A 14,151-nucleotide genomic window follows, 5' to 3' on the forward strand; every position below is an offset into this window, starting at 1 on the left:
GAACCCTGTAATACATATATGTTGTGGCTACATACATAACACAAATATAAAATGACAGAGGATTAAGCTACATTTTCCAGGAAAGAATCTGTTATTCAGAATGAATTGCATGCTAACTTTTTCACTTCACTTTAAAGCAGCCACACACATTGTTTTCTCTATAAATCACAATTGTAAAAACTGCTAGAAAACAATACAACCCTAAAAGATGATTTTTGTATACTAAAAAGCACACTTGGTGAATCAGTTGTTCGTGGAACGACAGATGGAAGATAATGAATGACTTGCTGTGGGCATAGAAGCCTATAAACAACACACCCTGATTTTTTATTTGGACCATAATCTGTGTTGCATGCATACTTTGAGTGCTATAAAACTGGTATGATGAAGTACAAATCATAAGTATAATGCATAGGCATCAATCAAGAAGATGTGCATTCAGAGTTTGAAAACGATATGTGAATAATAGTCACTTAAAAATGTTGCAAACCAATGTGTGAAAGTAAAGCGATTGTGTGAAGTGAGCGAATATGATTTGTTTTCTCAGAGATGGCTTCCTGATTGTTCCGTTTACTGGTTTGCTTTTCACCTGGAAGCTTAATCACAATTCTGGTCCCTCGTACCTCTTCATTACTCTCAACTCAAGTGGAAAATGTTCTCACCGCTCCGCAGAGACACAGAGAGTATCTCTGCTTTTGTTGATTAGACTCGAGCTTTCCAGTCACTCTGTATATTAATGTAGTTCAGCCTTTGCTCTGACTGATAAACTGTATATGGGGCACATCGTGGCCTTCCTATAAAATATATTATTAGATATATTAACCGGTACAATAATGAAGCTGCCTCCCTGGCTCAAATTTATAAATATGTCTTTATTATTTTCAGTCAGTTAGCTAAGGGTTTTGGTTCCCAGCTGGCTTCAACAAATACAATGTACTACCAACAATTATTGGAATAATGAAACTGATGTGCTTCACATTCAAAAACACACCCACTGTTCTGTCTTTGAACTATCTGCTGTCTATCCCTCACTTATCAGTCTCTAGCCTGCCATGTAGCACCACCCTATCGCATCGTGCCGTGTCCCAGAGCCTAGTGATGTCACCAGGAGGCGTGGCAGGTGATGACAGCGTTACCCTGACCCTGGCAGATGCTCAGGGTATGCTGGAAGGTGTCACTCTAAACCTTAATACGCAGGTAAATGTGGACACATGAACAATGCACAACACTAATGTGTCATCGTGTAGTTTGTCAGCTGCCTTACTAGAATACCTTTTGAACTTTAGGGTCAGACCTTTCCTGCAGTGCTGAATGACCCAGGACAGCCAACCAGCTCAGGCCAGCAGGTTATACTGGTCAGCCACCATTCCCAATCCACAAACGGAGCGTCTGACAATGGATACAATGTGAGTGTGTTTGTCTTTTGTGTAGTTTGCTACCCAGGGAGAAACTGTCAAACTAAGTTGGAAGTAGGTAGATGAATTGAGCAAATGCTTAAAAGGGCAACACGATAATATACTATGATGGATCACTATCTTATGCAAGTTTCTACCAGTTGATTGTTATTACTTACTTAATCAGGGGCTGCCTCGAAGATATACAAAACACATGAATCCATCTCACAAACTTTCCAAGTGAAGTATGCACCATTAGTTTAAGATTGTAAAAGGGATAGTTGGTATGAGATACTTATCTGTAGTCAGTGGATCGATGTCGGTAAACCCAATGTCTGCAGAAACAACAGGAGTACCAGCAAGAAAACTAAGCCATGTAATGCTGTGGAAAATGGCAACAGCAAAACATATTTTAGTCACATTAAAGAAAGTGCCACCTAACAAAATAATAATAATAGTTTTAGTGTACACTATATTTGAAATAGGTTGGCCTCCTAACCGTTCAGAGAGGGAACTGAAGCAGTTAAATCCATCTATGCTAAAGAAAACAGCCAGAAATATCTGGTCTACTGCTGCATCAATTGTTTATTTGTTTGTGTTACTGTGTGACTTTGGTGACTTTGAGTCTGTACCCTTTGAAACACCAAAGTCACACAATACCACAAACAGACTAAGGCAGCAGTAGACCAGCAGCTCCTATGTTCTGCAAGATAAAATCAGTTTTTGTCAAAGGAGCCTGGTGTCTGAGAAGAGAGGTACTCTCTTAAAAAAAGTAAAATGCTAATGGATACTTTCACAATGCTTGTGTAGTTGTGAGTTTTCAGAGTAATTGTAAATATGCTATTCACTAATCTTTGTGCGTTGATCCAGATTACTGACGATGGCCATAAGGGTGGGAAGGATGGCCAGATGGAGGCTGATACTCGGAACCAGTGTTACTACTGCAATGAGGCTTTCCAGAATGCCAACACACTGCGGCGGCACTGCAGACAAGCTCACGGCAAGGACCGCTGTCACGTCTGCACTCTCTGTAACAAGGCCTTCAAGCGAGCTACGCACCTGAAGGTAAAAACAATGTGTATGTCTAAATGATAGTCGCAACTTATTCAATATTTCAGATTTTTGTATGAATAAATACAACTCCAGATTTCATTGGTGGGGAAATCACCTTTGAATGTTAGTCAGTGCTTCCAGGCTAGAAATGAGTGCTATCTCACAATATGAAGGGGCAGAAAATTGTTATTTGTTGAGTAGCATTTCAGATAGTCTTCCACTCTCAATGTCAAAACAAAACACTTAAACTGAGAGGTGCTTAGCAGCGGAATTAGGAAGAGGAGCATGTGTGCTTCTCTTTTCTGATGATCCTCTTGCATCTGTGTTTGAGACACTCATGCACATAAATCACGGCGCTCTCAGATCAGGAGGAAAAAGGAAGAAAGAGGATGGGACTTCTTTCACAAGCCTTTTTCCTACCATATGTAATATTTCTAACTAAAGGCCATTGAGCCTAAGGCTTTCACTTCTGTAAATGTGCCTCTGCATGCTGAACGGTAATTGTCTTTTCTGAAAGTAATGACACAGACATTATGTGGGTGTCAGAGTGAGAGTGACCAAGCTGTATCCTCTCCAGATCCCCAGGCTGCTCATTAGTCTCAACAAGAACTCAGATGCTGAATTCGGCTTTTTATAAAAGCCCAGTGGTGAGAAAGCCAAATTGGTAGTGCTGTTATTTTACATTTTGTTGGTCCGTGTATAACAATTTGCCATTTAATTATAGACAGACAACCCAAAACTCTGGCTTGATAATTTTGAGAACATGGGATAAATATTTAATGATAACATTTTATAATTGACTGCAGGCCCATCACTAGATGAGTTGGGAGAATCAGTAGACTTGCGCAGGGAAGGAAACGTATTATTTCCCCCATACAGCCTTCACAGCCAGATAAATGGAAGGTTGGGCCATCAGCTACTTTGATAAATAACATAATGTACAGTAAGAAGACTTTCACAATTAATTAGTAACTTAAAAATACTATGTTTCTTATTTGTCGATGACATGTACAGTTTCTTTTAGGTATGAAACTTGTATATTCCATTTTACATTTAAAGGAATAGTTTAACATTTTGAAACTTTTTCTTGATGAGATGAGAAGAGTATTATAGCATAAAACTGGGAGCAGTGGGCTATCCTGGCTTGCTCTGTGGTTTATGCCAAGCTATACGTACAGCGGCTGCTTTAGCTTTATGTTTAATATACAGACAGGTTGTTTTCCGCCTCTCAATTATTTCTGTCCAGGAAAGCAATATAAAGTAAATAAATTGTTGAAGTATTGCTTTAATATGACTACTTGACCAAAAAGCAACCTCTTCCACAACTCATCTAATTGCCAGCATGGGGCGATAGAAGCCAATGAAGAAAATCACCCTACTTCCCACTCTTTTATTTTGAAAAAAGGTTTTCCGAATGACATTATCATTAGGAAAGAAGAAGAAGTCATCTTCTATACAGAATAATGTTTTTGTGTAAATTATTTTCCCATTTAGAGTGAAATAGACGATAAAGCAGGGTATGCTGCAGGTGATAGACAGGTTCAAAGCCATAGTCCACAAATCAATGGCAACGCTTGTTTTATTCAGTCTATGACCCTGAAATACCAATTTTCTGTGAGCATGAGGAATGAAGATTAGCCTTACTTTGCAATAGAAACTTCTCTTTTTTTTTTGTCCTAATATTTTTCCTGAACACCTGGGGCACTTTTAACAAACACCCCTCTGTAATGAGCCCCTCTCCTTCTAGACTTTCTTATCTCCTTATAAACTTGACATATTTCCAATTTACAGATGCTTTGTGTTGCAAAGTATCTTGTTACGGTTGAGTGAAGCAGGCAGGACCCAAATGCAGAATAAACTGAAAAAATACCTTTATTTCAAGGTCTAGAGGCACAAACAGAACACTAACACGAGAACACAGTCAAAGACAAACAATGAACCGACAATGACAGAAAAACCAGAACTTAAATACACAAAAGACTAATCACACAAACAAGACACAGGTGACAGACAGCAACAGGCAAGACAGGAGGTGAAGACTTTTCAAAATAAAACATGAAACCAAAGACAGAAAAAGACAAGACAAACCACAACACAGACAAATCGTGACATTACCCCCCTCTCAAGAGACGGATCCCAGATGTCCCAAAACACACAAAACAAATGTCCATCTGGAGGACGGGTTTTGGGCTGACAGCCCAGGAGCACATCTCCGGACGGCCCGGGGGCAAGGCAGAGTCCAAGGTGGGGGTCTCGGGCGGACGGCCCGGGGCAAGGCAGAGTCCATGGTGGGGGTCTTGGGCGGACGGCCCGGGGGCAAGGCAGAGACCATGGAGGGGCGAAGGCCACAGCGGGCGAACTCAGGGGGCCGAGCATGAGGGTGAAGGCAGCGGCAGGAAGAGTCAGGGGGCCGGGCCCGAGGGCGAGGACTGCGGCCGGGAAAGTCAGGGGCCTGGGCTCGAGGGCGAAGACCGCGGCTCTCAGGGGGCCGGGCTCGAGGGCGAAGACCGCGGCTCTCAGGGGGCCGGGCTCGAGGGCGAAGACCGCGGCTCTCAGGGGGCCGGGCTCGAGGGCGAAGACCAGACAGCTCCAGAGGCCGGGCAGGAAGGCGCTGACAGGACAGCTCTGGAGGCCGGGCAGGACCCGGTGTCGGCCAGACAGGAACCGGAGCCGGTGGGCAAGGCTTCGGCAGGATCCCCCACGGAAGAGGACCAGGAGTTGGCAGGACCCCCGGCAAGACAGGTAATGGCGGGACCTCCAACGGAACAGGACATGGAGCTGGCAGGAACCCCAGCGGAACCTCCAACGGCACAGGACATAGGGTTAGCAGGACCCCCGGCAGAAGAGTCGTCGACAGGACCCCCAACGGGACAGGACACAGGGTTGGCAGGACCCCCGGCAGGAGAGTAGTCGGCGGGACCTCCAACGGCACAGGACATAGGGTTGGCAGGACCCCCGGCAGAAGAGTAGTCGGTGGGACCCCCAACGGGACAAGACATAGAGTTGGCAGGACCCCCGGCAGGAGAGTAGTCGGCGGGACCTCCAACGGGACATGACATAGGGTTGGCAGGACCCCCGGCAGAAGAGTAGTCGGCGGGACCCCCAACGGGACAGGACATGGAGTTGGCAGGACCCCCAGCGGAACCTCCAACGGCACTTCAGTAGGGACTTGAGTTGGTACTTGAGTAGGGACTGGAGAGGGAACTCGAGGATGAACTCGAGAGAGGACTTGAGAGGGAACTCGAGAGGTGACTTGAGAGGGAACTCGAGAGGTGACTTGAGAGGGAACTCGAGAGGTGACTTGAGAGGGAACTCGAGAGGGGACCTGAGAGGGGACTCGAGAGGGGACCTGAGAGGGGACTCGAGAGGGGACCTGAGAGGGGACTCGAGAAGGAACTCGAGAGGAGACTCGAGAGGAGACTTGAGAGGGGACTCGAGAGGAGACTCGAGAGGGAACTCGAGAGGAGACTTGAGAGGGGACTCGAGAGGGGATTAGAGAGGAAACTTGAGAGAGGACTTGAGAAGAGACTCGAGATGGGACCTGAGAGGGAACTCGAGAGGCAACTTGAGAGAGGACTCGAGAGGGGACCTGAGAGGGGACTTGAGAGGGGACTTTTGTCGGTCGGTACGCCGACAGGACATGGGGAGCTGGTGTCGGCTGGAGAGCCAACAGGAGACGAGGTGCTGGAGTCGGCCGGTACACCGACAGGCCTCGGAGAGCTGGCGTTGAACGGTACGCCAACAGGACACGGGGAGCTGGCGTCGGCTGGAGAGCCAACAGGAGACGAGGTGCTGGAGTCGGCCGGTACACCGACAGGACTCGGGGAGCTGGCGTCGGCCGGTAAGCCAGTACTGGAGCCGAAACTGGAGATGGGACCATGGCTGCTGGGGCCGGCACTGAAGCCGGAACCATGGCTGCTGGGGCCGGAACCATGGCTGCTGGGCCCGGTACTGGGGCCCGAACCATGGTTTCTGGGGCCGGGACTGGGGCTGGAACCATGGCTGCTGGGGCCAGAACTGGGTCTGGGACCATGGCTGCTTGGGCCGGAACCATGGCTCTTGGGGCTCGGGCTGCTAGCCTAGCCTTGCGACTCCTTCTTTTAGGAGCCGTTTGGAGGCTTCGTGGACCTCCAACAGCCAGACGAGTTCCAGAGCTGGACATGGGGAAGAAGCATGGGTTGACTCCGGACGGAACACACCGAGACGTTTGTAGTCAGCAGGCTGGAAATCACACACCCAGAGGAAGTTAAAAATCCAGCCAGGTAAAAATGTCACCAAGCCTGGTTTCTCCATAGCCAACCGGTGCGCCTCTACCAGAGCGGCCCCCTTCTGCAGAACACCAATCCCTTCCACCAATCAAAGCAGCAAGCCAGATAAAAGGTAAAATGCTGTAATTCTACCTCAAATGGATCATCTGCTGGGTCCATTTGTGATTGGATCATTCTGTTACGGTTGAGTGAAGCAGGCAGGACCCAAATGCAGAATAAACTGAAGAAATACCTTTATTTCAAGGTCTAGAGGCACAAACAGAACACTAACACGAGAACACAGTTAAAGACAAACAATGAACCAACAATGACAGACAGAAAAACCAGAACTTAAATACACACAAGACTAATCACACAAACAAGACACAGGTGAGGAGGGAGGAGAAAACACAGGGGCACCAGGTGAACACAATCGGGTAATTAGGTAGGAGGGAAAACAGACAGACAGCAACAGGCAAGACAGGAGGTGAAGACTTTTCAAAATAAAACATGAAACCAAAGACAGAAAAAGACAAGACAAAACACAACACAGACAGATCGTGACATATCTGTCCTCAATACAGATCAACGCTGCGGTTCAGTCTTAACATAAATATTCTGGGAACGTCTCTTCTCTTTCAGTCCTTCATGAATTTCATAATTCAGTGTGAACCAAGGTATTATTTTTTCTGAATAATTCTCCGATTGAAAAAGATCAGTTTATTCACTGAAAGACCGTTCCGAGGGTCTGAACAACTACTGCCGGATTCTCAGTTTTTTTTATAGTCCTTGAGAAAAAATTACCATTAATGGGTTTAGACCTGGCATTTTCTTAATGTAACTCTTAGAAGGCAGTGCCAATGCCAGTTTTTTATGTAGTAGGCCTATGTATCAGTCTCAAACTACTGATCTGCTGATTATATCAATCTGTTTTTTTGTGCATATAATTTTCAGAAAATGACAACACATTGTAATGTCCAATTGTCCAAAACATCAAATATATTAAGTTACCTATCATACATGGCTGAAATAAGCATCATTGTTTGTATTTTTTAGATGCTGGGTCTGGCAAATATGTGCTGTTTCGCTTGTTCAGTTAAATTCAAGTGTCAATATAGTTAATTTCTGCTGAACAACTATTCAAATAACCATTTTAGTTTTACAACACAGTATCAAAGTGTATAGCAGTTTTACCTGTTCTGACCTCTTGATCCACAAATATTTGCTAGGTATCCCAACAATTACAATCTGAAGCCTGAAACAATTAGGAAACAAGACAGAAAAAAAATAAAGGTAGTCAATTAAATGTCTCTTTAGGAATGATTGCGCCCAGACCCTCCAGAATCTGTATGTGTGGTTCAAAGAACCTGTGATTTTCTGCCAGGAAAACATCTCTGTCCTATCCTATGCAGTAGAAGGACTTTGTGTGCCAGACTGTAAACTGTGAAATTCATTTTTGGATCCGTCTACAGGAACATGAACGAGTGCACCAGCCGGGCCCCTCACCCAGCTCCCAGAAACCCAGAGTCTTTAACTGCTCTTCCTGCGTGAAGGCCTTCGCCAAGCGCAGCCAGCTGGAGAGACACAACCGAACACACACAGGTAAGAGGCTAAGGCAGTGGTTCTCAAAGTGGGGGGCACGCGAGAGAAAGAGAGCGCACCGGTACTGGAGATCGTTGTTGTTAGCTTCTGGTGCTAGCGAGCTACGCTAACAGATATAAGGATATAAGTTTTTTTTTCAACAACAAAGTGGAGGAGAATCCTCTCCTGTCAGACTGAGAGACTCAGTGAGCTAAAGGACTCTGTCAGTGTTATCTCAGTGGGTCTCAAATGTTTTGGTCACCATTCATTTAAACAATTATTTCCGAGGCACACCTTTATCTGATCATTATAGTTATACAAAAATAAGAGAATAAATGAAAAACAGGTATGAAATACTATATGACAGTAAAACAAGAATAAAGTTTAAAAGGGTGATTTGTAAAATATCCATAAAGAAAAAGTAAATCTGTTAACAGTTCTGTTTCATATGGGTGTTGAGAGAGGTATCCATAGATCTCTTCATTTTGCTCTCAAAGTGCACCAGATTGATGCATTTAACTTTTACCAACACATGTTCTACGCCACTACATAGTTACATTTAAATGTGTGCTGCGTCGGTTCAGCCATTCTCCGCAAGGGTTTTTGAAATTGGTCCGTGCGCAAAGCATTGTGGACTACTACTACTGGAGATTGGAACAGTCCTTCGGCGGCACTCGATGACGTAGCATCCTTGAAATATTGGCTTGGAAGCCAGAATCCTCGAGATTGAGAAACGGCCACTGGGTTGCTACAGAAGTTGTCGAGGCCGTACGTCATTACTCCCGCTAAGTTTGTTTCCCCCCGTGTTCTGCTTGAAAGCAAGTACCTGCCTCCTGCAAACTGTTAAAACAAACGCTTCAACTTGTACAATTTTTAATCTGTATTTTTGAATATGGATCTTAAGTTGGTGTTACGTAGAAGCAGCGACCCTGCTGTAGTTCATTTATAGCATAACATTAGCATTTTGCTTCTGGCGACTAGATTTATGATTGGAAAATTATAAAAGTAGGGTAGACATGTGGATATTATCCGGCTGAACAAAACGTGTCAACCACAGACCTTATTTCGAGCTATTTTCCAAAATCCTATGGAGAAATTGCATCGTGTTTTTGTCGAAGGAACCGGAAGGAGTTTACTTCCGGGTTTTAGGACGCGTCACTGTGGCACTCAATGGCCGTTTCTCAATCGCGAGTATGCTGGCTTGGTATTCGCGTACTTCCAAGTCACTTCCTTCAGAAACAAAGCAAGTATACTTCCAAGCCACGGCTTCGGAAAACGAAGAAGAATGGAACAGGCTAACAAGTGTGCCACTCTCTCTAACGGTTTCAACATAAACTGTACCGAAAATAAATACCTCACGATGTCTATCTAATTATGAACTTGCTTTACTTTCATGGAACACATTTATGGTGATAACAGATTTAACAAAGTAACACATTTACCAACACTACACATTTTCTACGCCACTACATACTTACATTTAAATGTGTGTGCGTCGGTTCAGCCATTCTCCGCAAGGGTTTTTGAAATTGGTCCGTGCGCAAAGCATTGTGGGGATTTTAAGGACGCGAAGTCTACCCATGTGCAGCCTCGAAATTTCTCCCAAACCAAGGACGCGGCCTCGGTGGAATTCCAAGTATGCTGGAGATTGGAACAGTACTTCGGCGGCACTCGATGACGTAGCATCCTTGAAATATTGGCTTGGAAGCCAGTATCCTCGAGATTGAGAAACGGCCTATTGCTTGAAATGTTAAGGGGAAGTGATCACCATAAATAAATACAATGTCACACACTCAAAAACTACATAAATAAATGCATAACAATTCAATATTACACACTGATAAATAGATATTAATAAATGGTGACACACTATCATATAATAAAAACACATATTACATTTCTATAATTAAATTAATTAATGTCTAAATCAAGCTTTACGGACTGATTATTTCACAATTTATTTGTTTATTTATTGGACATCTTATATAAATTATTCAAATACGTATTTTTTTTCATATTGTATTTTTTATTAATTTACTATTAACCATGGGGCCCCATCACTTTCTAGCTTGCTGTGTTATTGCTGTTATAAAAGCTGGTTTCATGCATCTGTGAAATGTGGGAAAGTGAATGGAGAGAAACATTTGAGCACCATGGAAACATGTTGGTTAAATCTACAATACGTTTAACACTGCTGTGTACATGTGTTGTATCGGGTGTATGTAACTTGCTGTAGGAACTGCCTACGACTGTGTCAGAAATACCACAGTGAATGACTACATTAACATGCTTATGATAATATGTTTTGCTGGTTTGGAAAGAAGAATTGCAATTCTTCTGCACTCTGGGACAAACTACCCATAAAGTAGTGATCGACTAGTCAAACAAATAACTGTGTTCAAATTAAAGAGTTATGGAAAACAGAGTAAAATGAACAGAATATGAAAACATGAACACATAAGGGTTTTTTATAGCTTTCCCTGAGACGAAAAATAAGCATTCCTGAAATACCTCATATCTCTGTGAAATCCTAAGCACCCAGTCATACTTATTACCAGGTTTTAATGTAAATAAATGGACCATTATAACTTCTCCATTTAAAAACCGTTAAGATACTTTTGTATTTTATCTCAAGAAGCAACATTTCATACCCATCATCATTCGGATTTTTTCTCACCTTTATCTGTAGCCCAATGAATGTGCATTGAATACAAAATGGCCTTTAGCTGTGCAGCCAAGGATTACTTTTGAATAGGATCCCTTGCCTTCCTGGTTTATCTATAGATGATTAAATAGGTATAGTAATTTTTAAACATATGATACAGATGAATAGTGTAGCTAAAGGTTCAAAGACAACATGAGGCAGTAGCAGGGTTTTCTCACAAAGGTAAAACAACAGAGGTTTGTGCATTTATGAGTAACACTGACACAGGAATATTTTTTTAATCAACACAATGTACTAAACGTGGATTTTAAAATGGAATAGCACAATTTCACGCAAATACCAACAGTGAATTATCAATAAACCTTTTTTTCTTTTTGTTGCAGGCGAGCGGCCCTTCAAGTGCAGTCAGTGCGACAAGGCCTTCAACCAGAAGAGTGCTCTGCAGGTCCACATGGTCAAACACACTGGAAAGAAGCCCTTCAAGTGTGAGGTGTGCAGCATCAGATTCACCCAGAAGAGCAACATGAAACACCACATGAAGAGATCCCACAGCTTCGGTGAGCAACTTGACTGGCATCGTCACTCAAACGACTAGAAATACTCCAAAAAACAGTAGTCATCCCTCTCTTGTCTACGGAATGGGATTAGGCCCATTTGTTTGTTTTTTAGATATGACCAAACGTTTTTTGTTCTTTTTTTAGTTCTGAGAAAAAGTCTAAATTAGGGACATAAAGTCAGGATTCGGAGAAAAAAAATCAGAACTCTGAATTTAATCCTATACAGATTTGCAGAATAAGTCTTAGAATTCTTCCTTTTTCTCAAAAATGTCTCCCATAAAAATGAACATGGCTTTTGGTCAGATTAAAAAAAGAAAAATCACGTTGCTCTAATCCTCTTCCGTACTTGTCTCTCAATCAACTGAGTCCACTTGATTCCAAAAGTCTCAGGATGGATAAGCCTTTTATAATGAAGTCCACCTTGTGTTTGTGCAGGACTTTGTTGAGGTCTCGAGGGGCCATCACACATCCCTCATTACACAGTCCATGCACACGTGTCCCTGAGCACTGCTGAGAGGCGATGTTGAACGTTAACTATCTCTCGGTCTTAAGTCTCTTGCTGCTTTTCACTTGATGATCCTTTTCATTATCTGCTGAGAATGCCAGTCACCCACACACTCGCCACTAATGTGCATGCACACACACGCTCTCCATCTCGATGATATTGTTGAAAAAGATGATGACATTGACTTTGATCGCCCTGAACGTCTTCCTTTTTGATGTCTGCAGAGGCTAATCATGAATGCAAAATCATTTCTGGTTTAAGTTTAAGTTGCGGCTCTCTAATGGTGCGTCCAACACACTCACACGTATTGTTATTTATTCCATTCTAACACCCAGCCTCGAGGCTGCCAGGCACTTACTGACAATAACCTGTGGAGGAGAAGATCTGTTGTATTTATTCAACACTTCGACAGAGGCTTCCACCCTCCCCCACTGGATTGGAGTACTTAAATTCGAAAAGGCATGTCTGGAACATCAGGTTCTGTAAAGTCGATGGGAATAATGCCCAGATTTAGAGAGTTTTAGACACTTTTTCAGGGTTTTCTAAAGTCCTGGAAAAAAACACCACAACCAAGAACTAATTAGAAAATCTTTGCATGATAACACGCTAGATGGAAAATTCTCCACTTTTCTTACAGGTTTTACAGCCAAGTACCTCAGATTAGCATGATTAAACGTATAAAGGAAGGAAAAGTTGGTCATTAATGAACCTGCAGCGACCATCTGCATAGTATATTTTTATAGTTTGAACGCTTTTCTTTACCTCAAACAAAAAAATATTCTTACGCACGGCTGAATTGTACAAAAGTCGACAAAAACACTGCAGAGGATTCCTGTTATATTACTAAGATGTAGCACTTTAAAGAGTTCCAATTATGCTTTTATGCTACGTTCACACCGGACGCGATGCGATGTTTGGGGGCGGTGCGATTACATGTAAAGTCAATGCAGAGGACAGATGCGAATTCGCTCCGACGGCGCGCATGAAGCGGTGGACGCGGCGCGAATCACGCGATTGAGGCGATTGAACTGTGCCGCGTCAAACTCGAGAGTTCAATTTTTTCAACTCGAGCGTCAAATTCACATGGCGCGTTCTCGCGGAAGCCAATCAGCGGTGAGGATCTCAGCCTGCTGTTACTGACGTTCAACCAGAAAACATCAGCCATTAGCTGTTAGCAGTGAGCACACAGAGCTCACAGCTCCTCATATCTGTTCAGAAACAGGACAAAAGTTAAACAAGTACAAACCACAGACTGTCTGTGTCATGGCGAATGCAGTCGCTGCTTTATTTATGTCTGTAGGCCGTTGTTATGAGTGTGGAGTGAGCATATACAACGTTAGCTTAGCCTGGTCGACCCAATCTCCATTCAGAAAACAAGCATTTTAAAATGTTGTTCGCCTGCCGTCTGTCTGCAGACTTGTCAAGCATTAATTCATGGTTTTTACTAACCGGTATCAGTATGTTGTTACTTCGGCATCATTTAGAAACGTGTATTACAATTTAATCACGGTAAAATATGTTGTATTTTGTTATAGTTAGCTCCCGAATGATGCGAGTAAACACAGCTGGCAGCCGCGGTGAAACTCGAGCGATTAGAGCGAAGTGGTGTTCTAAAGGTTCTGGTGCATGTAAATGGTCTGCAAATGGTAGAAATCCCAAAGTTCCCTCCACTGCCTGAAACACATCAATTTTAATCGTTTGTTCACTTCCGTAACATAGTGACATCAAACTTCTATTGGCTAGTGCTCCAACACATTGTATGTGATACAGTAAGGGTCGGGACATCTCTAAGCGGTTGACCGATCACAACAAAGCCAGCCAGCTATCAGAGCAGACTCTGGTTTCAGACAGAGGGTGAAAAGAGAGTATGAGAAAAATAAAGAAGTCTTTGAACATTAAAGCATGGAGACATGTCACTGCAATACAAATATGAACCTCAACATTTACATAATAAGGCCCCTTTAAGGTTGGACTTTATCTACAATCATAGTCATCTTTCAGATCATGCAATATTCTTCTGTGCAAGAATGTACACAAGTGCACACATGCTAAAACTCTAGGGATCGTGGAGGATTTTTTCCTGAGAAACGTAATTATGTTTTGACAGGAATTCCTGGGAAACCAGGATCTAAGAATTCCCTGTAGACTG

General features: G+C 43.2%; 1 protein-coding gene across 1 annotated transcript in view; it reads left to right on the forward strand.

Annotated features, from left to right (window-relative positions):
* Window positions 1-14,151, forward strand: part of LOC117460632 (zinc finger protein 236-like) — a 64,969-nt gene that overhangs the window by 49,737 nt on the left and 1,081 nt on the right. Inside the window, exons 27-31 of the mRNA XM_071206047.1 lie at window positions 1,040-1,197; window positions 1,287-1,406; window positions 2,265-2,459; window positions 8,167-8,296; window positions 11,324-11,497. Coding sequence (XP_071062148.1) covers window positions 1,040-1,197; window positions 1,287-1,406; window positions 2,265-2,459; window positions 8,167-8,296; window positions 11,324-11,497 — 777 coding nt within the window. The remainder of the gene's footprint in view (window positions 1-1,039; window positions 1,198-1,286; window positions 1,407-2,264; window positions 2,460-8,166; window positions 8,297-11,323; window positions 11,498-14,151) is intronic.

This window comes from Pseudochaenichthys georgianus, chromosome 16 (genome assembly GCF_902827115.2).
Source record: "Pseudochaenichthys georgianus chromosome 16, fPseGeo1.2, whole genome shotgun sequence".
Taxonomy (NCBI): Eukaryota; Metazoa; Chordata; class Actinopteri; order Perciformes; family Channichthyidae; genus Pseudochaenichthys; species Pseudochaenichthys georgianus.